The following is a 25,241-nucleotide window of genomic DNA, read 5'->3' on the forward strand; positions in this document are numbered from 1 at the left end:
CCTTCCTGGCCCGTCCACGTTCACTGACGAAGCTCTCCCCACGATGGGCCAAAGCCTGCCCCGGGCTGGACTTGTAGGAACTTCAGCCGAACGGAGTGCTTCCCTCAGGGAGGCACGTGTCGGGAGATGGCAGGAGAAGCCAATTCCATGGGGTGTGGTCGCCCTGAGTGTCAGAACACGGGTGGGTTGAAAACGAGCCGGGCCAGTTTGGCTCAGTGGCTGGTGTCGTCCCGGGACAAAGGGTCGCAGGTTTGATTCCAGGTCAAGGGCGTGTACGTGGGCTGCAGGTTTCCCAGCCCGGGAGGGGGAGTGCGGGAGGCAACCAGTTGATGTCTCTCTCTCACATCGATGCTTCTCTCTCCCCCACGCCCTCCCTTCCACTCTCTTTAGAAATCAATGGAAAAGATATCTTTAGGTGAGAATTAAAAAACAAAACAACACAGCCTGGCCGGTGTGGCTCAGTGGTTGAGCATCAACCTATACACTGAGAGGTCTCAGGTCAGGACACATGCCTGGGATTGTGGGCTCAGCTCCCCAGCAGGGGGCGTGCAGGAGGCAGCTGATCCATGTTGCTGTTTTCTTCACTGATGTTTCTATCTCTCTCTTCCTCTCTCTAAAAGTCAATAAACACGCCCTGACCGGTTTGGCTCAGTGGATAGAGCGTCGGCCTGGGGACTGAAGGGTCCCAGGTTCGATTCCGGTCAAGGGCATGTACCTTGGTTGCGGGCACATCCCCAGTGGGGGGCGTGCAGGAGGCAGCTGATTGATGTTTCTCTCTCATCGATGTTTCTAACTCTCTATCCCTCTCCCTTCCTCTCTGTAAAAAATAAAATATAGTTAAAAAATAAATTAAAAAAATCAATAAACACATTAAAAGACACTCATGCTCAGACCTCTCTCCGGACGTCGTCTCGCACAGGCCTCGGTAACTTAAAAAAAAAAAGGTGACCCCCCACCCACAGCAGAGCCTTTAGTGGTCACCATCGCCATGACAAAGCCGTTCACCCTCTGTCCCAGCCACCTGCTTCTGGTTTATTCTGCAGACGGACGCACACGGGAAAGTGTGCTGCGCTGTGCAGGCAGGGGAGCGGGAGGGAAGCTGTGCCCTGGGGGCCTGGACCACTGAGACATGTACAGGTGGACCGGGCTCCCCCAGCTCAGCACTGTGACATTTGGGGCTGGATGATTCTTTTTCTTAGAGAGAGTAGAAAAGAGAGGGAAAGAGAGAAACATCGATGTGAGAGAAACACATCGATTGGTTGCCTCCTGCACACGACCCGACCAGGACCCTTCCGTCCGCGGGCCAAAGCTCTATCCACTGAGCCCGACCAGCTAGGGCTGAGATGATGTTCGTGAAGACAGAAGGTCTGACCAAGACTTAGTGCCCAAAACCAAGAAGGAGCCTCAGGAGGGGACAGTCAGGGGCGAGGGCGGAGGCAGTGCCCAGGGGCAGGTAGGGGAGGGCCACTAAGGGTGGTGGAGCGGGTGCGGGTGAGGGTTCCTTGGCACACGTGCTTTTCACTCTCTGGGAATCTATCTAAATAAAAGCCGAAGTGACCGTCCGACCGGTAACTATGACGCACAATGACCACCAGGGGCAGACGCTCAATGCCAGGAGCTGCCGAGCTACGGTGACTTGGCAGCTGCGGTTCTCAGGTAACGCACCCGGAACCAGAGAGGAGGGAGCCTGATTCCGGGGTGCATCACCCGAGAACCGCCCTCTGGCAACCCGGGACCCCTCGGGGGATATTGGAGAGCCGGTTTGGCCGATCCCTGCAGGCCAGGCCGAGGGACCCCACTGGTGCACGAATCCGTGCACTGGGCCTCAGTGAACTCATAATTCCAATGGGCAGTCAGCCCTGAGAACCAGACTCTGCAGCAGGGCGGGGAACGTCCGGCCGCGGGTTGTGTAAGCCCCTCGAAATCCTGTGGTCTGGCCCTGCCAAGGCACGAGGGGTGAGCTAATTAAATGTTTGGCCAAATATAGCAGGCTAATTTTTAAGCTGCTAATTTTGTACGGCCTGCGAATGATGTCATGAATATCCAAATGGCCCCGGGCAGAAGGAAGGTTCCAGCAACTTGGAACAGAGTCTGGAGGCCAGACCTGACCTGACGGTTGGTTTCTTAGCAACCAGAGTCCAGTATGTAACAAAGTGGCCCTGCCCTTGCATGTGAACAAGGCCAGGTGGCGTTGGAACCATTTCCCCCAGGCGAGGCCCGGTCTGCGCCACCTCCAGGCGGGACGCCTCAGTGCGTGCCACTCAAAGCCCCTGGTGAGCCCTAGCCGGTGTGGCTCCGTGGACAGAGCGTCGGCCCACAGACCCAAGCGTCCCAGGTTCCATTCTGGACATGGGCTGGTGCCTCGGTTGCAGGCTTGATCCCCGACAGGGGACCATGTGGGAGGCAACCGATCAACGTGTGTCTCTCTTTCTCTTGTCTCTCCTCCTCCCTTCCATTCTAAAAATCAGTGGGAAAATATCCTCTGGTGAGGACCGACAAAATTAAAAAATAAAATGACCAGGGCGATCATGAAACCTCTGCCCCTGGTTCCCCCAGCAGGCACGCGGCAGTTCAGCAGCGGCAAGCGGTGTATTTGGCTTAAAGAAGCTTGTGTTACTGAAGTTAACGCGGAAGTCTGGCCTCCACGCACGCTTATGAAACAGAAACCCGAGGGACCAGGCACCTATCACACACGGGAGGGCCTGGGTATCAACACGCATCTCCGCAGAGTTTGGCACGTTCTCCATGTGCTTCCTCGGAGCGGACAGTCTGTCTGAGGGCTCCGTTTTGAGGGGCACCGGAACCGAGGGGTGTGCGAGGCCGTGAGCCCTGGGCCGCCGGGGGCCGGGGCGGGCGCTGGGCGCCGGGTTCAGGTGCAGGTCCGAGGCGGGCGGCAGGCTCACAGGTGCTGCAGGGCCTCCTGTCCCTGCTCCGTGTAGCCGTCGTCCCGGTGGGCGCTGGCCCACTGGCCGAAGGACTCCTGGCTGTGCGGGCTCCGTTGCGTGCTGGCCAGGCGCTTCTTGTCCCGGGAGAAGAAGCTAAACCTGCGGGGGGGAAGAGAGACGTGAGCGCCCGCCCTCGGGGGCACGGGACGCTGAACGCAACGCGGGGACAGAGCGCAAACGTGGGCGGGAGCAAACCAAGGCGGGGGAGGGAGAAACACGTCGGGGTGCGGGTCGGAGTTATGCTAGAAAGCAGCAGGGATTCGGTGTCACGGCACCTTGGAGGGGACGGTGCGAGCGCACACGTGACCGGGAGGCGCCCCCTCCTACCTCGCCCACTAGTGGAGGGAAAGGGCTGCTGGAAGTGTCCTCAGCTAAGGATGCGGGGAAGGGAGGCCGAGGGCCACGCGTGAGAGCCGGCTGCGGGACGAGCAGGAGGACGTTTCTGTGTGTCGTGATGATGTTTATGGAGCGAATCAGGAGACGGTGCGAGCAGCACCTCCGAGCCCAGATCGCATGGATGTTACTGCTCAGGAGGAGGCAGAGGCAGGTATGTGAGGAAAATGAGACGGGCAAAATCCTATGACCGGGACACGGTTCTCTGATTAGAGAACACCGTGACTGTGGAACGGGAGTGAAATCTGGGCGACGTCATTTTGGAGCCTCAAAAACTGACTTATGGTGAAGGCCTGGCGGAGCGATCACTTCGTGAGAAACAGCGAAGGCAGCCTGGCCCTGGACAGTGCGGCTCAGGGGTTGAGTGTCGACCTGTGAACCAGGAGGTCACGATTCGATTCCCAGTCAGGACACCTACCCTGGTTGTGGGCTCCCCAGTGTGGGGCGGGCAGGAGGCAGCTGATCCATGATTCTCTCTCATCATGGATGTTTCTCTCTCTCTTCCTCTCTGAAATCAATAAAAATATTTTAAAAAAAACACCTGAATGTAGACCAGGAGGCCTTTTGACAATAGCCGACTGTTGGTCATTGGTCCATGAGAGTGAACCATCCAAATGCCCAGAAGATAAAGGTGGCATCACAGGCCATTTCCAGCGAGGCCTGCGACCCCCTCCTCGGCGGAGACGCGGCCCGACCCGTGCACCTGGCTGGCCCACCCCCTTTCTGCGCTCCCGCCTCCTGCATTGTGGTTCTGACCTTGGTAAGTGACCCAACTCTAAGCCGTGCTCCCGGGCACAGGGCGGGGAGGAGTCACCGAGAAACCCCAGCTTCAGATGCACTGCGTTTAGTTCCGCCTGCTCGCTGTGTGTGTGTGTGTGTGTGTGTGTGTGAACTCCGTGGTCAGCGTGTGTGTGTGTGTGTGGACTCCGTGGTCAGCGTGTGTGTGTGTGTGTGTGTGGACTCCGTGGTCAGTGTGTGTGTGTGTGTGTATGTGTGTGTGTGTGTGTGAACTCCGTGGTCAGTGTGTATGTGTGTGTGTGTGTGTGTGTGTGTGTGAACTCCGTGGTCAGCGTGTGTGTGTGTGTGTGTGTGTGTGTGTGTGTGGACTCCGTGGTCAGTGTGTATGTGTGTGTGTGTGTGTGTGTGTGTGTGAACTCCGTGGTCAGCGTGTGTGTGTGTTTGGGGGGGCCTGTGCACTGTGGTCCATGAAGCACAGTGTGAGTCCCATCTGGGTGACATGACGGGCCTCTTCCGTGGCTACTCGACCCTGCAACCACCTCCCAGCAGGAATACGTGGTCCTTCCTCGCAGACCTGGGGCGAGTGGGGTCTGTGGGGAAACCCTTTCTCCCAGCTAAGACCTCTTTCCTGTGACAGGTGCACGAGGGGCTGACGGAGGCACAGCTTGCACCCTGGGCCACGTGTGAGCTCTTGCCAGAGGGTCGTCAGGGCAACAAGCCGGCCACAAACACAGCAGCCACGCAGCACGGTCACGTGCCCCCTCCGCCTCCCTCAGGTAAGCAGGCCAGCCACGTGCCACTTCCGTCCAAGGGGACACAGAGGGAATCAACACACAGGTCCCCTCCTTTGCTTTTCCTTTAAAAAAAAAAAAAAGGCCAGATCAGCCCAGCCGGCGTGGCTCAGTGGTTGAGCATCGACCTGTGAACCAGGAGGTCAGGGTTCGATTCCCGGTCAGGGCACAGGTCCGAGTAGCGGGCTCGATGCCCAGTGGGGGGGCGTGCAGGAGGCAGCCGATCCATGATGTTCCTGTCTCATGGATGTTTCTCGCCCTCCCTCTTCCTTCCTTCCTCTCTCTCTATAAATCAATTAAAAGTATTTTTTAAAAAAGCCAGATCGAATAGCTTCCTGACATCAGCTTGGCAAAACACAGCGGTTTAGAAAGCTGGGCATGGAGACTGAGAACACCGTGTTAGTGTCACTGGGGCGGGGGGGGGTGGTGTGTGTCAGTGGGCGTGATTACTGACCCGTCACTTAAAGGACCTTCTTTACTGGGCCACAGACAAGGTGGTTTTAGAGCAGAAACAGAAAAGACAGAGAGAGTCATCAGTGGCAGAGCCGAGACGGCCGGGGCCTCCCGAGGCGGGCACATCGGGCGCCGTGAGCGGCATGTCTGAGGCCGCGCTCGACACCCGCTGCCCCGGGGACACGCAGGTGGCGGCCATGCAGCCAGTGCGGCCAAGGGGACGGGCCAGGCCAGCGGCAGCCGCAGCAGCACACACTCCCAAGGCCAAGCTCAGAACCGGATCAGAAACACCCAGTGCCTACAAGGGACACGAGTCGTCGCACGGGCTGCAGGGTGGGGTCGTCTAGGATCAGTCCAGCCGCTACCATGGGCATTATGGCTGTAAAGATCCTGCTCGGAGAAGGACAGACAGACAGAGATGAGAACAGGAGGCGCGGGGGGCGGCCCACGGCACGTGTGACGGGGGAGCTGTGCCCCCCTTGTACGTTGACGTCCTAGCCCGGGGCCTCCGAAGGTGCCTTGCAGGAGCAGGGTCCTGGCCCATGTAACTGGTTAAGAGGAGGTTACAGTGGAGCGGGGTGGAGACGGACACGCACACAGGAAGGAAGGCCACGTGGGGGTGAAGGGGGAGGTCGGGTGAAGGTTCTAGAAGCCAACAAACCAGACCCAGGAGAGGGCGGGGCAGGCTCTCCCTCCGGCCTCAGGAGGAACGAGCTGCGACACCTTGACCTTGGACTTGGAGCCTCCGGAGCGAGGAGGGCCTTTCTGTGGTGTGAGCACCTGGTTTGTGGCGCTGTCGTGACAGCGTCCCTCGCAAACCACCGGCAGGTGAGAACCAGGAGGTGACAGCCTCCGAGGGAGGACAGGTGCAGGGAGGCCTGGGGGCTGGCAGCCGACAGGGAGGGGTGTGGGGCCCTCGGCGGGGCCGGGACAACCAGGGAGCGTGGACCAAAGCCCTGCGGCGCTGCGAACAGCTCGGCCTGTCTCGGGTTTGGGGAGGCTGGCGGGAAAGCATAAGCCAACTGTCTCGGGTGAAGCTGGGAGTCTCCGTGTGGTCGCCTTGGACGGCGCCCCAGAGTGGCTGGCATCTGGGCAGGACCGCCTGACGGCTGCTCACGGACAACGAGAAGAGGGGATGCCTTCGGCTTTCCAGGGGCTCCAAGCCACAGGGTCCTGCACCCACCTCCGCCAGGACCCTCTCGGCATGGCGGGGAGCCGCCAAGACCAGTGTTTGTGTGGGGATGGCCCTCGACGTGGCTGGGCCTTCTGCCTGGACACACGCTGGCCAGATGGATGCGCAGGGGCCCTGGGACACGGCCTGGGCGGCCCCTGAATGGACGGCCCTGCCCCCCCGGGAGGTGCCTCCCTGCAGAAGCACCTCCTCTCCAGCGAGCGCCCCCCACGAGGCAGCCGTTGAACTTGGAGGCAAACCAAGCGAGGCCCCGGCGGCACCGCGGCAGGTCACGCGGGCTGAGAGGCTATTTCTAGGCTGAAGCGGGAGGTGGAGGGTAGGACAGGGACAGCACGCCCCGCTGCCCCTACCGCTGGACCCTGGTGGCCGCTGTCTGACCCGCCGCCCCCCTGGCCCCCCCCCCCCCCGCCTGCTTCCTGCCTCCGGCCAGCCCTCCGCCCGGCTCAGCGGGAAGCAGCTGCGCGGGTCCCTGGGACCGCGACCGGGAGCTGAGGCCACACCAAGGGGCACCGGTGCCTGGTGTCCACTGGGACGGGCTGGAGTCGCTCAGGCGCTCCCGTGTGACCTGCCGGGCAGTGCCAGGGGCCTCGGGGCCAGCAGCTGCGGATCACAAGCTATTCTTGGACCGTCTCCTGGGCACATTGTTTTGACTGGCAGCGGGGTTTCTGGTTCCCTCCAGCGGTTCAGCCCAGAAACGCAGACTCCGGCGCCTCCGGCTGTGGGCACTGGAGAGATAAGGGAACTGGGCAGCCGGCCCACAGCTGGCGACTGGAGGAGTGGGGGGAGGGGCGGGGGGTTGGGGAGGAGGCGGGACAGCCCGGTGGCAGACAAACAGCCTGGGTTAAGTCCTGGCTCCCAGGGCCTCACTTTCTTCGGAGAAATGGGGCGAACTGTCCCAGCTCGGGGCCACCCCTGCCTCGGGGGCGAAGACAACTTTGCTCAAGTGCTCCGAGCTGGTTTATAAACTCGCATCACAATCTCCAAGGGTCTTTGATGCAAAAAAACACTGAGGTAGGCCCGGCCGGCGGGGCTCAGTGGTTGAGCATCAACCTAGGAACCAGGAGGTCAGGGTTCGATTCCTGGTCAGGGCACAGGCCCAGGTTACAGGCTCCATCCCCAGGGTGGGGTGTGCAGGAGGCAGCCGGTCCATGATCCTCTCTCATCATTGACGTTTCTCTCCCTCTCCCTCTCCCTTCCTCTCTGACATCAATAAATTACATTAAAAACAACAGCACTGAAGTGGCCTTAAGTCTAGTTCAGGGCAAGGACAGGCTGCTCTTTCTTGCGTGTCCCCACAGCGCCCCGCCTGACTCCGCATTACGCACCAATAACTGATCAATGGAGGTACGCGCACCAATAACTGATCAATGGAGGGACGGAGGGACAGGTGGGTGAGTCACCAGAGCTTGCAGAGATGAGGGGCGGACCGGGGCCCATTCCTGACCTCGGAGCTGGGGTTCCAAGCCCTTAAGCAGCACAAGCCCCCAACCACCCAGCCTCAAGGACACACCCCACCTGACCCACTCAAGCAAGCCTTCCCCACACCTCTGCTCAGGGAGCCCGGGGGGACTCAGCACCCACACAGAGGTGAACCCGAGCCCCGGGCCGGCCCCACGCACCCGGTTAGGCCTGTCTCGGCAGGAGCTGGTTAGTGACAAGCCTGGCCCCGGGCAGGTGCCAGGAGGCGAGAGGCCGGAGCTGCCGGTGCAGCCGCCAGCGAGCAGCCGCAGGCCGGAAGCTGGGCACTTACAGTCGCTTGATCCCAGACTCCGGCTGGGGGGACATTCTCGGGTGGACGACGGGCGGGGGCTGGAGTATCCGATTCTCCTCTTCTATTTCTTCACTGGGAGGGGTGAGAGGCGGAAAGCAAGAGAGTCAAACATTCCAGGAGAGCTGGAATATTCCAGAAGGGTATTGTCTGATGGCCGGGGAGGGCTTGCACTTGGAATAAGGGGACCCAGGAGGCTGGGGCCAGTGGCCTCTCCGCCTGGGGGGCTGCCCCTCGGGAGGGGCACGGCAGTGAGCAGGGAGGCCCCGCCCTGCAGGCGGTAGGCAGGGGGCCTGGGACCCTCTGGCTTTGGGACCACGTGCGGCATTTCAGGGACAGGACCCACGTCTCTATTTCCAGTTTCCTTAAAGATTCCGGCCAAAGAGAACTACGGTGGAACCTCATTTCTCCAACGTCTCCCACCTCAGACAATGCCCTTCTCCCCCTGACACCCCTGCATGCCGACACCCATACGCGCGGTCACGCACCCCAGGGGACAAGGGAGCGAATGCGCGAGTGGGAGGCGTCTCCCACTGAACATCTCAGCGTGGCGCGCTGGGAAAGTCTTTGAAGCTGTTCCAGAACAGGTTCCTTTTGCTTCTGTTGCTGCTTATCACGATGGTTAAATTTTCCTTTTTTACTGTACGTTTCCTTTCCTTTTTGTGTTTATTTACAGATTAAACAGTACAAGAGACATGTTCTGTATATAAGGTTAAAACAGAGTCACTTGGGGTCTGGAACGAATTAATTCAATTTACATTATTTCTAACTAGAGGTCCGGTGCACAACATTCACACACTAGGGGGGGGGGTGGGTCCCTCAGCCTCAGCCTGGCCTGTGCCCTCTTGCAGTCCGGGAGCCCTCTGGGGATGTCCGGCTGATGGCTTAGGCCCACTCCCCGGGGGGAGCCTAAGCCGTCAGTCGGACATCCTTAGCCCTGCCACCACCGCTGCCTGTGGCTGAGCGACGCTCCCCCTGTGGGAGCACACTGACCACCAAGGGGCAGCTCCTGCATTGAGCGTTTGATGGTCAGTGTGTGTCATAGCGACCAGTCATTCCTCAGTTCAGTCGATTTGCATATTAGCCTTTTATTATAGAGGATGGGGAAAACGAGTCGGTTTTCCAACAGCCTCCGGAACCGATGAAATTCGAGAAATGAGGTCCCACTGTACATCCTGTCTCCTGTCCCTGCGAATGCTGGTCTCCATGCCTTTGCGGTTTCTCCCATCCGGAATCCGCCTCCCACCCCTCCACCTCCCCCCGTCCTGAATGGTGCCCTCTCTTTTAGGGCAGGCCTGTTCAAATGCCACCTCCTCCACGAAGCCTTCCCAGAATGAGACTGGGAGCTGCTAAGTGCTTCGGCCAGAGAGGCCCCAGAACAGACGCAGATGCAACCCTTGTCTTCCAGGCGCCCACTGTCCCCTGGCTCCGCACGACCCCGAGGGCGGCCGCGGCTCCCGGACGCTCACCTCTTATAGTACGCCAGCTCCTCCTGCAGCAGAAACACCTTGGACTTGAGCTCGTTCCTCTCGTGCAGCACGTCCCGCAGCTCCTGCAGCGTGAAGCGGGGGCGGTTGGGGTCCTTGAGGTCCATGGCCGCCTTCTCGGCCTCCGAGATGCTCTCCTCCGTGCCGGGCTCCGCCTGGAGGCAGAGATGCTGCTGCTGAACTCCAGGCGGCATCCCGTCCGGCTGCACGGCCCACCCTCCCGGCCCCGCAGCTCGCCCAGGGCACTATTTTAGGGACCGCGGGCCTCCGCTCCGGTTCTGTGAAGTCCCCTGGGGACGAAAGCCGGCGGCCACCTGTCCATTGTCTGCCTTCTCAATTGCCCAACCGGACACCCAGTCCCCGTGCCTCCCCACCTGACTCGGGGTTTCATTACCAGGTGCATTCAGAGGCGGCCAAGAAGAATCCCACACCCCAAGGCCGCCACCCTCAGCCCCGCCTGTGTCCCCCCTCCTGTGACCACTGCGATGCGGCCAGCTGCTGGGATCAGCGCCTCCGCATAATCCACTCCGCCTCTTCCCATGTGTGACCGGCCTTCTGCTCGAGCCCTTTCTCCCCCAAGGCCGTGGGCATGTTCCCTGGGCTTCAGTGGAAGCCGAGCTCAGGGGTGGGGAGCGGGGGAAGGGTCACACGGACGGATCCCAGCATGCTAAGTCACCTGATCCAGGCCAGATCCAAACCTGGTCCTCCCACCCTCTGCCAGAAAAAGGAACTTTAAACAAATGATGGAAAGCCCGCTGACATGGCTCAGTGGTTGAGCATCGACCTATGAACCAGGAGGTCACGGTTTGATTCCTGGTCAGGGCACAGGCCCGGGTTGCGGGCTCCATCCCCAGTGGGGGCGGGTGGTGGTGGTGCAGGAGGCAGCCAGTCCTTGATTCTCATCACTGATGTCTCTCTCTCTCTCTCTCTCTCAAATCAATAAAGTAATTTAACAAAAGAAAGAGGAGGAAAAGCTCAGGATGAGAGGGAAAATTCCAGAACAGGAGAATGAGAGATTGAAAAAAGACCCTCCCCAACCCCCCCAAACAAACACCCCACAGCAGCACAGGGCCAAAGGGACGCCGGCCTGGGTGGGGGACGCGGTGGGGGACGCTGGGCTCCAGAGCCATCCTGGGAACTGGACAGGCTGTTCTGGGAAAGGACACTTGAAAGGAAACACCCCCCCACTGGGGGCAGGTCAGGTGACAGAGGGCCGCTTGGCAGGTGGGGGGAGGGGGGGGGAGGGAGGGGGTGTGACCCGGAGTCAGCAAGCAGCACAGGAGGCAGGGGCAGCAGGAAACCCAAATCTGACCGCCACCCCCCCCACACCAGCTGGGGATTGCAGGAGGGCCCCCGTCCACCCAAGAGCGAGGGGAGGAAGTGCTGGAGGACTCAGCCTCCCAGGAAGCACACGTGCGGGGCACGCCTCCGCTGGGCCGTGTTGCCAAGGTAGCTCTCCGGCGGCTGACTCCTCTGTCCCCCTCCCACGACCCCGTGTAGCCGGTGCCAGGTATACAGCAGGAGCTCACTAATGGGGGTGTATCTCTCTTCCCCTGCCCAGGTTAACCACGGAGCACGCCTGGATGTCTAACACGTTTCCAACACGTGTGAAGCGTTACCTTTGTGCCGCTGGTCCCTGAGCGAATGAGATACACCAGACAGGTGTGTGCAGGTGGAGGGAGGACCCACATCAACAGAGACGCACAGGTAACAGGTAGATAAAAAAGGGGCGAGACAGCCGGCTCGGACGGGAGGGTCGCAGAAGGCGTTGCTGCAGATGTGGTCTCCGTGCGTGGGGGCTTGACAGATGTGTAGGCGTTTGCTAGGAACTATGCCCACCCTCCCCCCATCTCTGCCCGTCCTCTGTTCGGCTCCGGCTGTATTCTGAGGCTTCCGAACAGTGGCCACCAAGTTTAGATCAGAAGACTTCACACTGAAGCTGGGGTTTGGGGCTTCCTTTGGGATAAACATGGGAGACTGGGTCACACTGGACCCACGTGGTGACGCCGCCGCTGCTGCTGCGGAGCGGCTACTCCCTTTACCTGCCCTTTCCACGGCTGCTAACGCCCCACACCGTTTTCCTTCCTGCCTCGGCCGCTGAGGCATCGGGGCCCCTTCGGGGGCCCCATCTCAGGCTCACACACTCCCTCCAGGCCTCTCTCCCTGGAACTGCAGTTCCTGCCATCACTGGGGCAGGTCCCAGGTTCCTCTGAGGCCACCTGGCCGGCGTCCACCCCCCCCCCCCACACACACACCCCGGGGAAGGCGAGAACCCTTCAGGAGGCTGCCAGAGCCAGGAAGTGGCGGCCCCGCTGGCCGGCCCCAGGTGCTGGCGAGTTCTCCACCTGAGAGAGGGAATGGTGATGCCGGACGTCACGGGGCACTCACACTGCAGCGAACTGACGCACCAAATCAACACGTGCTCACCTTAAACCACACCCCGTTCTGTGTCAGTGTTATCTTAATGCAAATTAAAAACATTCACACAATTAGCCTGGCTGGTGCTGCTAGGACCTAGGTGGTTGACTATGAATCAGGAGGTCACAGTTCGATTCCCGGTCAGGTGTAGGGGGCGTGCATGAGGCAGCTGATCAGTAATTCCCTCTCATCACTGATGTTTCTCTCTCCCTCCCTCTCCCTGCCACTCTGCAATCAGATAAAATAAATGTAAGTAAATTGAGAGGCGTCACTTCCCCACAGGCTTTGGGCACGCTGCCGGCCCCTCTCCAGGCCTGCATTTCTCCATCTCGCCTTCGGTAACCCAACAATATGTCTAAGGGCCCTTCCGGCCCGGACATGGGGGTCCCCTATAAACACTGCTCACATGGGGGTCCTCTATAAACATTGCTCACACAGGGGTCCCCTACAAACACTGCTCACACGGGGGTCCCCTATAAACACTGCTCTCAAGCCGGCGTCGCCCCTTGCTCACCCCATAGACTGCAATCAGCCCCAGCGAAGGCTCCTTGGAGCCCGAGCTCTTCTCTCTGGAGGAGGGAAGGCTGTTTTACAGCGAGTATCTGATCCCCTTAGAACCTGGGGCCTCCCAGGCAGCTGTGCCAGCAGGTCCTGCCTCTGGGGCCGCTGCCTGGGGTGCAGAGGAGGGACAGCTGGGGGCTCCGGCTCCTCCGGAGGCCAGGGGTCCTGGTGCAGTGCCAGGGGCAGCCCCGGTCGGCCTGTCCCAGCCGCAATCGGCCGATTGGCAGCGGGCCGTCTAGGCTCACGGCACCGGGCCGTGGAGGTGGCCTGGGGTATCTCGGATCATCCCCTGATCCCATGAGGCGCTTTGGGCACCACCTGGGGGAGAAGCCCAGGCCCAGCTGCTCCCCGGGGAGGGCTGGGAGCCCGGCCGACAAGCAAGGGGCCTGTCCAGAGAGGCGTCAGGGAGGCCACGTCTCCACCAGGGCCTCCATCCCGAGGCCTGGCCCCTCGCACGCTCCCTGCTGCCTGGGCACGTCACGGCCACTTCCTGTGCCCCAGGCCCAGCAAGGGGACTGACGGCGTGAACTCAGCACGAAGCCCGGCCTCACCTGTCCGCTCTCCTTGCGTACTTAAAAAACCACACACGCCTGGCCCGTGGCTCAGTGGCTGAGTGTCAACCTATGAGCCAGGAGGTCAGGGTTCGATTCCCGGTCAGGGCACAGGCCTGGGTTGCGGGCTCCATCCCCAGTAGGGGGCGTGTAGGAGGCAGCGGATACATGATTCTCTCTCATCATTGATGTTTATCTCTCTCTTTCCCTTTCCCTTCCTCTCTGAAATCAATAAAATTATTTTGAAAATGTCATTCACGTACCATAAAGTCCACTCTTAAAAGTACAGAATTTGGTGTTTTTAGTCCATTCAGTTGTGCGACCATCACCACTAACTCCAGAAATTTTCATCACCCAAGGGAAACCCTGTCGCCGCCATTAGCACTCCCCCACCACCACCCGGCCCGTCCCCGACCCTGCAGCCACCGTCCGCTTTCTGCTCTGTGGATCGGCCTGTTCTCGACCTCTCAAATCACTGGGATCATGCAGCATGCGGTCTTTGTGTTGGCTACTTTCATGTAGCATGTTTTCTAAGTTCATGCATGTTATGGCGTGTGTCAGCGCATCATTCCTTTCTGTGGCTGAGTAATATTCCACCGATTGGACAGAGCACGCTTTGTTTATCCACGCCTCTGTGGATGGACGTGTGGGCTGTCTCTCCCTCTGGCTATTGTGAACCGTGCTGCTACGACCTTATTATCACCTGTGGCTGTTGGAATGAATGAGCGAATGAGCGAGTGGAGAATGGCGAACAGCAGGTGCGCCGTCACCACCTCAGAGCTGCCCACTCTGGGCTCCAGCGCTGGGGGCCCCCATCTGCCTCCGCCCCCCGCCGTGTGCCCTCCAGGCGGCAGCTAGCGCCCTCTGGACCCCGTTCCTTGAAGCGTCGCCGGGAAAAGGCAGCCGAGCCGCGTCCTCCTCACCTCGGGCTCCTCCTCGCCGTTCTGGCCGGGGTCGCCCCGCAGCCGCTCCCGCAGCTTCCCGAGCTCCGCCCGCAGGCTGCCCATCTCCTGCTCCTTGGTCTGCAGGTCGGCCTCCAGCTCGACCTTCTGCTCGATCAGCGCCTTGCCCTGGGCCTCCACCACCGAGACGCGGTGCCGCAGGTCGTGGTTGATCTTCATCAGCCGCGTCTGCTGCTGCTGCAGCTGCGGGGACAGAAAGGCTACTGACGGGGCGCCCCGCGGGGGCTCACGCCGTGCCCCGCACAAGGCAAACCACCCCACGCGAGCCACGCGTACTGCCCACGTCTTCATGGGTCTGCCGTGTCCACGTAGCTGATGCCAGAGATGGGCGATGTGTACACGGTATTTACCGTGGTAACTATGACAGGTGGAAGATGCGTGTCTTGTTAGTACAGGAGGACCGTTTCCCAGCAGGCGGAAGTAACATGCCTTGAGAAAGGGGTGTGTGTTGTTGTTGTTTTTAATTTTTTGTATTGGTTTTCCAGAGAGAGGAAGGGAGAGGCATAGAGAAATAGCAATATCCACGATGAGAGAGAGTCACGGATCGGCTGCCTCCTGCACGCCCCACACTGGGGATCGAGCCCTCAACCTGGGCCTGTGCCCTGACCGGAATGGAACCAGTGACCTCCTGGTTCATAGGTCGATGCTCAACCACTGAGCCCCGCTGGCCGGGCAACAAAGGGTGTGCTTTTCCAATTCAGGCAGAGACCCCACTGCACGGTCCCCACAGCAGCCTGGTGGGCGCGAAGCGGGCGGGCCCCGGGAACCATTCACTCAAGGAGAAGCCTCAGGGTCAGAGCCAAGGCTGGCCGGGCCTGGGGCCTCCCCAGGGTGTGGGTGGCAGGAGGCAGGTCCCTGGGTGGGGCCATGGTCTCTCCCGCTGTTCCAGGGCTGGTCCCCCCAAGCCTCAGGCAGGATCCGCACCCCACAGAGCCCACGGAATGAGCCCCGGGGGAGACGGGGACCTGCTGGCCGGGAGGAGGGACGCGGGGGGGAGGGGGTGGGTCACTCACGGCCTCGACGTCCTCGCTCTTCAGGCCCAGCTCCCTGTCCTTGGCGCGGATCTCATCGCGCTGCTTGTCCACCACCTCCTTCAGCTTCTTCATCACCTGCCGCTCCCGCTCCGACATGCCTGGGGGCAGCGGGACCTGCAGGTGAGCCACCGCCCTGCCCGCGCCACCATCGCAGCTCCCGCTCCGCTCCCCCCACGTCAGCCCTTTCCCCCTGGACAGCGCCCCGGCGGGTCCTTTCGGGGACCCTGGGAGACAGGAGTGGCCACTCGTGTTCTGAGGTGAGGGACCCGAGGCTGGGCCGGGCCAGTCACGCCAGCTCAGGGGCCTCCTCCCCGGGTGGTGGCGTTGTCTGCCCAGAACCCAAGAATTTCCCAGACCCTTGGGTGTATCTTTTTTGTTGTTGTTAACCCTCGCCTGAGGATATTTTTTCCTTTGTTTTTTTTTTTTAGAGAGAGTGGAAGGGAGGGGGAGAGATAGAAAGAAACATCCACGTGAGAGAGACACATCCATGGGTTGCCTCCCGCATGCACCCTGACCAGGGCCAGGGATCAAGCCTGCAACTGATCAGAATCGAACCCGGGACCCTTCAGTCCGCAGGCCGATGCTCTATCCACTGAGCCAAGCAGGCGGGGGGCCCTTGAGCGTATCTTTGCAACCCCAACTCCCTGGCCCAATGGCTGGACACCTGCAGCTGGTCTCCGCAGGTGCTAACAAGTGGTTTCTGTCGCCGCCTCCCGCTGGCCGTGTCTGACAACAAGGAGCCGGGAAGTGACTTAGGATCTGGAGAGCCCAGGGCGCGGGGGCAGGAGGCGGCCCGGGGGCTCTGAGGGCAGTGCTGGCGCACACAGGGCTGGCTCCTCTCACCCCATCTCGCCACGGCACCCCTAAATCCTGTCTCCCCTAGGCCCTCGGTCTAACTTCGAAGGCCACACCTTCTCCCAGGGACCCCTGGCCCAGCGCCTGTCCCTCTCACAGGTGGAAGAGATGCCGCTGTCCTTGCGTCCCGTGGTTTCCCGTGCGAATAAAAATAACCGGGGAAGCCCTAACCGGTGTGGCTCAGTGGATAGAGCATCGGCCTGCGGACAGAAGGGTCCCGGGTTCGATTCCGGTCAAGGGCATGTACCTTGGTTGCGGGCCCATCCCCAGTAGGGGGTGTGCAGGAGGCAGCTGATCGATGTTTCTCTCTCATCGATGTTTCTGACTCTCTATCCCTCTCCCTTCCTCTCTGTGAAATATCAATAAAATATATATTAAAAAAAAATAACAAAAATAACTGGGGAGGCCCTTACCGGTGTGGCTCAGTGGATAGAGCATCAGCCTGCGGACTGAAGGGTCCCGGGTTCGATTCCGGTCAAGGGCATGTACCTTGGTTGGGGGCACATCCCCAGTGGGGCGTGTGCAGGAGGCAGCTGATCGATGTTTCTCTCTCATCGATGTTTCTAACTCTCTATCCCTCTCCCTTCCTCTCTGTAAAAAATCAATAAAATATTTAAAAAATTAAAAAAAAATAAAAATAACCGGGGAAGGCACAGGCACGCCGGGCACCCCCCATCTCCCCCCGTCTAACCCTCTCATACGAGATGCCAACGAAGCGCGTCTCACACGGCTCCCCATGGCTGTTCACCACAAGCCGGCAGGGAGGCACAGCGTCTCCCCCACGGAGGGAGCTGTGCGCACAGGGTGATGGTGGGCGAGGCCACGGCTACCCCCTCTGCCCCCCCCCCCCTGCTCCACTGCCCCCCACCCCCGCTCCCAGGTCCATGCCTGGGACTCTGAGGCCTCTGGGCCATCCCTTGGGCAGGCAGGGGGGTTCTCAGGTCACCCCCAGAAGCCTGGGGTGTCCTGCAGAAACGTCACAGACGATATGGCTACGGGTTCGTGGATAAGCTCCAATAGTTGCCACGGGCCCCACAATTCCACCCCTGGGGCTAGACCCCAAAGCACTGAAAACACACGTCCACACACCCCCGTCACCTCGTCCGAGAGGCCCTCCCTGATCACCATGCGCACCTCTCTCTTACCCCCCTCCCCCCATGTGTTGTTTTTTTTTAAAATATATTTTATTGATTTTTTTTTTTTTAACACAGAGGAAGGAAGAGGGATAGAGAGCTAGAAACATCGATGAGAGAGAAACATCGATCAGCTGCCTCCTGCACACCTCCCACTGGGGATGTGCCCGCAACCAAGGTACATGCCCTTGACCGGAATCGAACCCGGGACCCTTCAGTCCACAGGCTGACGCTCTATCCACTGAGCCAAACCGGTTTTGGCCCCCCATGTGTTTTTGTTGTTCATCCTCACCCGAGGGTATTTTTCCATTGAATTTTAGAGTGGAAGTGGGGGCGGCGGGGGAGAGAGAGCAAGATGTGAGAGAAACACATGGATTGGTTGCCTCCCACAGGGCCAGGGATCGAGCCTGCAACAGAGGTACGTGCCCTTGACCGGAGCTGAACCCGCGACCCCTCAGCCCAAGGGCCAGCGCTCTGTCCTCGGAGCCACACCGGCCAGGGCTCCCGTTTTACGCCTTCCACTTTGGTGCCCAACGACTGGTTCTTATGGGGAAGGGAAGACCCAAAGCCCAGGAACCCCTCGCTGCCCCTAAGGGTCAGGGTCAGGGTCAGGGTCAAGGTAGGGCTGACCCAGCCGTGGGCAAACTACGGCCCGCGGGCCGGATCCGGCTGTTTTATCCGGTTCTCTTGCTCTCCCCTCCGCTCCTTTACTTTGAATGTATATTCGTTCACACACACACTCCATCCATGCTTTTGTTCCGGCCCTCCGGTCCAGTTTAAGAACCCATAGTGGCCCTCGAGTCAAAAAGTTTGCCCACCCCTGGGCTGACCCCACGCCGGCCCAGCACTGGCCACCACCGGACAGGGCCCCCTCTATCTGTTGCCGTGTTTCTCTCCGCACAGGAGCACGGGGGCAGCTGCGCCCTCTCCTCCACGTGTATCCCCGGCGCCCAGAAATACCCAGAAACGCCCAGAAAAGCGAGGCCCCGGGAACAGTGCTGCGTGAGCCTGCCCTCACCAGCTGCCCAGCAGCACTCAGCTCCTCCCGCAGTGACCCGCCACCGGAGATGAGCGAGTAATCGCTCCGGGACCGTGATTGGCACTGTCCCCGGTGATGGTCGTGGGAACAGCCTTCTCCTGTGCGCCCTCCTCTTCCCCCCACTCTCCCCGGCCCCGGCCGCCCCTCCTCCTACCTTCGTGCTTCTGGAACTCCTCCTCGGAGAAGCCGGCGTCCTTGTGGGAGAGGTTGGTCATGAGCTGCTTGTTCTCCTCCTGCAGCTGGGCGATCTGGGACAGGAGGTCCTGCGCCTCCCCCCGCCACACGTCCTCCACCAGCTCCAGCTCCTGCAGCGGCGAGGGGTGCGGGGTCACAGCCTGCGGGGCCTTGGGCCTCCCCCTTCCCCGTGAGAAGCCGGCAGCGGGCACACCAGCCCGCATGGCAGTTTGCAAACGAGAGGAGGCGCCCTTCCCCAGTTTGGACCTGCCCGGGGGGGACCTGTCAAGGTCAACCTCGGAGCTCGGGCGCGCGGCCCCTGTTACCTGTCTGGACAGGACAGAGGAAGGAGCAGCCCCGGTGATGGGGCCCCACGTGCCCAGCCGCTCTGGGGAGCCCACACCCCTGACCTTTGGACAGACCCTCAGTCAGGACAGACTTCTCTCCAGGGAGAAAGAGGCTGCAAAGACCCCGGGGGTTGCCACCTGGCCCCAGGGTTCCCCGTACGTCTCACACGGCATCTCTTCGAGCGTCCCGGGCAGGTCCCTTAGCCACTCCGGGCCTCAGTCTCCCTCAGCTGAGGAGCCCTAACCCTACTCAGCCGTGAAAAGGAACGAAGCCCCGACACCTGCCACAATGTGGATGAACCTGGTAAACATCACACTAGCCCTGGCCGGTGTGGTTCAGTGGATAGAGCGTCGGCCTGCGGACTGAAGGGTCCCGGGTTCAATTCCGGTCAAGGGCATGTACCTGGGTTGCAGGCACATCCCCAGTAGGGGGCGTGCAGGAGGCAGCTGATCGATGACTCTCTCATTGATGTTTCTAACTTTCTATCCCTCTCTCTTCCTCTCTGTAAAAAATCAATAAAATATATTAAAAAAAAAAAAAAAGGGCACATGCCCGGGTTTCGGGCTCGGTCCCCAGTAGGCAGCGTGCAGGAGGCAGCCGATCTGTGATTCTCTCTCATCATTGATGTTTCTATTTCTCTCTCCTTCTCCCTTCCTCTCTGACATCAGTAAAAATACATTTAAAAGTTAATAAAATAGCCCTGACGAGTTTGGCTCAGTGGATAGAGCGTCGGCCTGCGGACTGAAGGGTCCCAGGTTCGATTCCGGTTAAGGGCATGTACCTGGGTTGCGGGCACATCCCCATTAGGAGGTGTGCAGGAGGCAGCTGATCGATGTTTCTCTCTCATTGATGTTTCTAACTCTCTATCCCTCTCCCTTTCCTCTCTGTAAGAAATCAATAAAATATATTTTTAAAAAAAGATAATAAAATAAACATCATACTAAGACAAAAACAAAACATCACGCTAAGTAACAGCAGCCAGACACGAAGGCCCACATATTGAGGACCCACTCGTGGGAAAAGTGCTAAACCCACAGGCAGAGCCGCCTGGCCGCTGGCCCGGGCAGAGGGCGGGAGGTGGGGAAGGAGTGACTCTTAAGGAACATGGGTGTGTTTTCAGAGAGAGAGGAAGGGAGAGGAGAAAGAGCCACCTCCTTCAGGGCCCCCCTCAGGGATGGAGCCCACAACCCGGGCATGTGCCCGGACTGGGAATCGAACCAGCAACCTTTTGGTGCACGGATGACGCCCAACCCACTGCGCCACCTGGCCAGGGCCATACGGGTTTCCTTTCCTGAGCAATGAAAGCGTTCTCCAATGGATTGTAGTGATGGCTGCACAACTCTGCGAAATTACTAAAAACAAGGGATTGTATGCTTTCAGGGGTAAGTTGCATAATATGCAAATTATATTCAATAAAGCTGTTACCCAAAAAACCTGGCATTTTGTAAAACCACGAACTAAGCAGCGCGATGGCGGCTGCCCGCACAGAAGGCTGGGTTAGAGCGTGGGTACCGGAGCCGCCTTCCCTGGGTCTGAACTGTTCCCGCCAGGTCCTAGCTGATCGCGGACAAGTTATTCAACCTCTGGGAGCCGGGGCCCCGGGCGGCAAGTAGTGTAATCTGTCCCCCCAAGGGCTCTCCTGAGGGTAAACGGTTAATGGATGCACATCGGCTGGAACAGTGCCAGCACCAGGAAGGGCTGAGGCGGGTCCTCCCACAGCGGGTTCCTCCCACAGCCGCCACCAGCTGGCCCAGGGGCCGGATGGCAGCATCGCCTCCTCCGCTCCTCTCCGGAATAAGCCCCTAAATCCGCTCCCCTTCTTTAGGAAGCTTGCAGCCCGGGGAATCGGGGGAGCAGTAACTAAGTACTTGCACAGCTGGCTCAAGGTCACCAGGAGAGGTGAAGGGCAGGGCCTGAGTTCGATTCCCGGTCGGGGCACAGGCCCGGGTGGCGGGCTCCATCCCCAGTGGGGGCCGTGCAGGAGGCAGCCGATCCATGGTTCTCTCTCATCATGGATGTTTCCCTCTCTCACTCTCCCTTCCTCTCTGAAATAAAAATATATTTTTTTATATATTTTATTGATATTTCACAGAGAGGAAGGGAGAGGGATAGAGAGCTAGAAACATCGATGAGAGAGAAACATCGATCAGCTGCCTCCTGCACACCTCCCACTGGGGATGTGCCCGCAACCAAGGTACATGCCCTTGACCGGAATCGAACCCGGAACCCCTCAGTCCGCAGGCCAACGCTCTATCCACCGAGCCAAACTGGTTTCGGCAATAAAAATATTTTTTTAAAAAAGGTATGTTTTTAAAATTAACCGCATCTATGTCTTTTCAATGTGACAAGCCACACTGTATTTCCATTGGACAGCACTGTGCTGGGAATTTGGGTCCCTGAGGGGCCAAGACCTCATCTACTATGGTCACTGCTCTCTCCCAGAACAGTGTCAGGCACACAGTAGCACACAGTAGGTACTCAATAAATACCTCTATTTAACGACTAAGTAAACAACATACACTACTTACATTACATGCAACTGGGCCTGCACAGCCACTGCTTTCTAACACCTGTGTGTTTCCTGCCTTGCCCCTGCCCCGCCCCCCCCCCCCCCCCACCAGGTGAGGACCCCGCTCTCCCCCTCTCTCACAGGTCACCTAGGAGGAGCGGAGCATGCTGTGACTTGTCAATGAGCTTGAAGACTCAGTAACCAGGGAGAAGGGAGGGAGGGAAGGAGGAAGGAAGGAAGGAAAGGAGGGAGGGAGGGAGAGAGGGAGGGATAAGTTCAAGGACATTTTCCACATTGTGGAAATAACACCTTGAAGAGCCTCTGAGATTGCAGGGGTGGGGTGGGGTGGGGTGGGGGTGGAATCGGAGGACCCTCGATTCCCAGGAATACAACTGAAAGGCCTGGGGCTGGGATGGGGACCAGGCTGTGTCCTGGGATTGGTGAGCGCCCTCCTCAGTGTTGACAAACAGGCCCTGCCCTGAGCGCACGGCCTGAGCGCACGGTGCTGGCTTCCTGGCCAGCGACAGCCTTCCAGAGGCGACAGGGCAGCTGGCTGGGCATTCCAACGCCTCCAGGCCTGGCGGCCTCCACAGTCTCCGAGGAGGGCCTCCCAGCTGCAGGAGGACCAAAGCCGGGGGTACGGACATGGGTGCTAGGACCCTGTGTGACCTTGGTCCCTGTTAAGAGGCATCAGGGGCTGGGCCAGTGTGGCTCAGGGGTTGAGCATCGACCTAGGAACCAGGAGGTCAGGGTTCAATTCCCGGTCAGGGCACAAGTCCGGATTGCGGGCTCGATCCCCAGTAGAGGGTGTGCAGGAGGCAGCTGGTCAATGATTCATTCTCACCATTGATATTTCTCTCTTTCTCCCTCTCCCTTTCTCTCTGAAGTCAATAAATTAAAAAAAAAAAAAAAAAAGCTATGAGAGGATTTCAAAGGTCCTTCTCTCTCTGAGAGATGGGGCTCCCTGGGGCAGGAGTAGGGGTGCCCGGGATGGAGGTGGGGTCCCCGGTGCCAGGGAAAAACTCTCAGGGCCTAAAGACCATGTTAACAGACAAGGCCCTCACAATGAGCTGGGCTCTGCCCCGAGCGTTCTATACACATGAACTCCCACGGTCCTCACCACAGCCTTCCAAGATGGGTGCTGTGACCCCATTTCACAGCTGAGGACACCGAGGCACAGAGAGGCTAGGGGACCTGCCCAAGATCACACAGCCCGTGAGTGGGAGGGCTGGAGACCAGGCTGCCGGCCCCAACGTCCCTGCCCTGGGAATCGTGACATTAGATGCAGCCCTGGGTGTTGTCAAGCTGGCAGGGTGACCTGGCCGAGGTTGCCTCACTCCCGGGAGCTCGAGTTTCCTTCCTGACCCCAGGGCACCGGGGACCTATGAGGACAAACCCAGTCCAACCTCACACACAGGTGCTCTCCGCTCTCCACGATCTGCCCTCAGGTTAAGACTGCAGACTCTGCCGAAACCGGTTTGGCTCAGTGGATAGAGCGTCGGCCTGTGGACTGAAGGGTCCCAGGTTCGATTCCGGTCAAGGGCATGTACCTTGGTTGTGGGCACATCCCCAGTGTGAGGTGTGCAGGAGGCAGCTGATCGATGTCTCTCTCTCATCGATGTTTCTAACTCTCTATCCCTCTCCATTCCTCTCTGTAAAAAATCAATAAAATATATATAAAAACAAACAAACAAAAAAAACCACTCAGACCTCAAAGTACCTACTGGGCCATGGGTGATGGCCTGCTGGGGAGGTTCAGAGAGGCACAGCGCATTTCCTGAGGCCACACAGCAAGCGAACCCGTCAGGCACCTGGGCCCCCGAGGAAAGGCGTTTCCTCCTCTTCCCAGTCGGAAGGAAGGTGTCTGGCCGGAGCTTCCGGGAGCTGAGGTCTTGACAGCAAACCAGTCTCCCACTTCCTCTTCTCCAGGCACCTGGGCTGGACGCCTGGCCCGGAGGGGTGGCCGAGTCCTGAGCCCGTAGGGATTCTTGTTCCCAGGGCAGCGGCTTAGCTTTAAATCTGCCCCAAATCATTGCCTCCCCAAATCATTGCCTTCCCCCAATTTATTTTTTTTAAATCTATTTCTATTGAGTTCAGAGAGGAAGGGAGAGGGAGAGAGAGAGAAACATCAGTGATGTGAGAGAATCACAGGCCGGCGGCCTCCTGCACGCCCCCCCACTGGGGATGGAGCCCACAACCCGGGCCTGTGCCCTGACGGGGAATCGAACCCTGACCTCCTGGTTCCTAGGTGGACGCTCAAGCACTGAGCCACACCAGTGGGCATCCTTCCCCCAATTTAAATAACGAGAGAGACACTAGAATTCTCTTCCCTGGGGACTGGGCTCTCTCAGCACTAGCAAGGGACAAGTCCCTTCTCTCCCTACCCCCCCCCGCCCCCACCCAACACCCTCAGTTTTTTCATCGGTAAAAGGAAGATCATTCCTGCCTCACAGGGTGCTGTGAGAACTGAAGATAAAATCAAGGAGGAGAAAGCACCTCAGAGCACAGGTTAACAACCCAGGAGGAACCCAGGGACGAGGGGGTGGGGGTGGGTCCCCCAGGGGCAGAGAGCTTTGCTCTCTGGGGGGGCGCCTGAGATAGAATGAAAAAAGGGCCTTTATCTCCTCTTCCTGGGTGACAGGGAAGGGCAGGAAGCTGATTCCACTTCTGAAAAAAAAGTAATACCATCTGAGCAGTTTAGATGCTCTCCGGTGTAAGTCTCATTATGAGTTGGGTCCTATTACTGTCACCATTTGACATGCGAGATGCGAGGAAATAAAGCACAGAGCGGTTAAGCAACTCACCTGAGGTCGCAAACCTATGACCTGGAAAAGGTGGGATTGGAACTCAGGTCTGACTCCAAAGCACTGCCCTGAATCTCCCGGGTGGTACAGCACAGGTGTCCCCGGCTGGGCAAGAGAGGGCCGGGGGCCTCCCTCCCTCCGCCTGCCATCCAGTGGCGTCTGCTCTCCTCTGGTCCCCGCATTCATTCACGCACGTGTGCGCGCCCCATGCTGAAGGGCCCATGGCCCCGACGGGCTCCCCGAGGCCGCTGCCCACCTTCTGGTGCTTGCGCTCCTTCTCGATGCGGTCCATCCTCTCGAGGCGCAGGCGGTCCAGCTCCAGGCGCAGCTCGTCCAGCTCCGGCGCGACGTGGTGGCGGCTGACCAGCACCTCCAGGATCTCCAGGACGCGCACGACCTTGGGCATGAGGCGCGCGATGGCCTCGCAGCCGTGCTGGTCGATGACCCGCTCGAACTCGTGGCCCACCAGCGACGCGATGTCGTACACGTCCATGACGGTCAGCTCCGCCACGTTCTTCTCCAGCGCCGAGGCGGCCGCCAGCGCCGACCCCGGGTCCTCCTCCTCCATGGCCCCCGCCGGCCTCGCCCCCACCCCGCCAACTAGTGCAACTCCCAAACTTGCCGCTGTCGAGGGCAGCGCCCGGCCGGGCCCACCCCGCGCCGCCCCTCCGACCCCGCTTAGCTGGCCCTCGGGCGGGGGCGCACCGGGCGGGCGGCCGGCATCGGCGGGGGTGGAGCGGCGGACCCGGAGCCCGGGCGGCAATCGGGGTGCGGGTGCCGGCGTCCGCTCGGCCCGGATCCTGCTCCCAAGTGGGGGGAGGCGGTGGCGGAGGCGGCGGCAGCGGCGGCGGCGAGGAAGGCGCGCGTGCGCAGGCCCGCGGCGCCTCCCAAGTTGGGAATCCGAGTTGGGCGCAATGGAGGCGCGGGGTCTGGCTGGAGAGGGGGGCCCCGCTGCCCTCGGAAACAGTTCTCGCCCGCGGGTCGTCCCCACGCCCAGGGCCTGGGAAGGAAGGGCGGCCGCCGCTGCTCCGGGAAACTTTGGCGGCGGCGAGACCCGGGGACCGACTCCCCCCGCAGGGATGCCGC

At 59.9% G+C, this 25,241-nt stretch overlaps 1 protein-coding gene across 8 annotated transcripts; it reads right to left on the reverse strand.

Annotated features, from left to right (window-relative positions):
• Window positions 1-1,012: 1,012 nt before the first annotated feature.
• Window positions 1,013-24,961, reverse strand: RILPL1 (Rab interacting lysosomal protein like 1). Of its 8 annotated transcripts, XM_080650112.1 has the most exons (9): window positions 24,914-24,956; window positions 24,412-24,711; window positions 18,475-18,625; window positions 15,273-15,391; window positions 14,221-14,442; window positions 9,750-9,922; window positions 8,263-8,355; window positions 5,322-5,345; window positions 2,573-3,044 (listed from the first exon to the last, which is right to left on the reverse strand). In XM_080650112.1, the coding sequence occupies exons 2-9, from the start codon at window positions 24,646-24,648 to the stop codon at window positions 2,900-2,902; spliced, it is 1,164 nt and encodes a 387-aa protein (XP_080506238.1). In that variant the 5' UTR covers window positions 24,649-24,711; window positions 24,914-24,956; the 3' UTR covers window positions 2,573-2,899. The 8 variants fall into 8 exon arrangements, with proteins under 8 accessions (XP_080506240.1, XP_080506241.1, XP_080506236.1 ...); XM_080650114.1 differs by lacking the exon at window positions 5,322-5,345 and having other exon boundaries at window positions 1,013-3,044; window positions 24,914-24,961; XM_080650116.1 differs by lacking the exons at window positions 5,322-5,345; window positions 24,914-24,956 and adding an exon at window positions 5,623-5,710 and having other exon boundaries at window positions 1,015-3,044; window positions 9,750-9,832; window positions 24,412-24,868.
• Between the last annotated feature and the right edge of the window lie 280 nt (window positions 24,962-25,241).

The sequence above is a fragment of the Plecotus auritus genome, assembly GCF_963455305.1.
Source record: "Plecotus auritus genome assembly, chromosome: 13".
In the NCBI taxonomy this organism is placed as follows: domain Eukaryota; kingdom Metazoa; phylum Chordata; class Mammalia; order Chiroptera; family Vespertilionidae; genus Plecotus; species Plecotus auritus.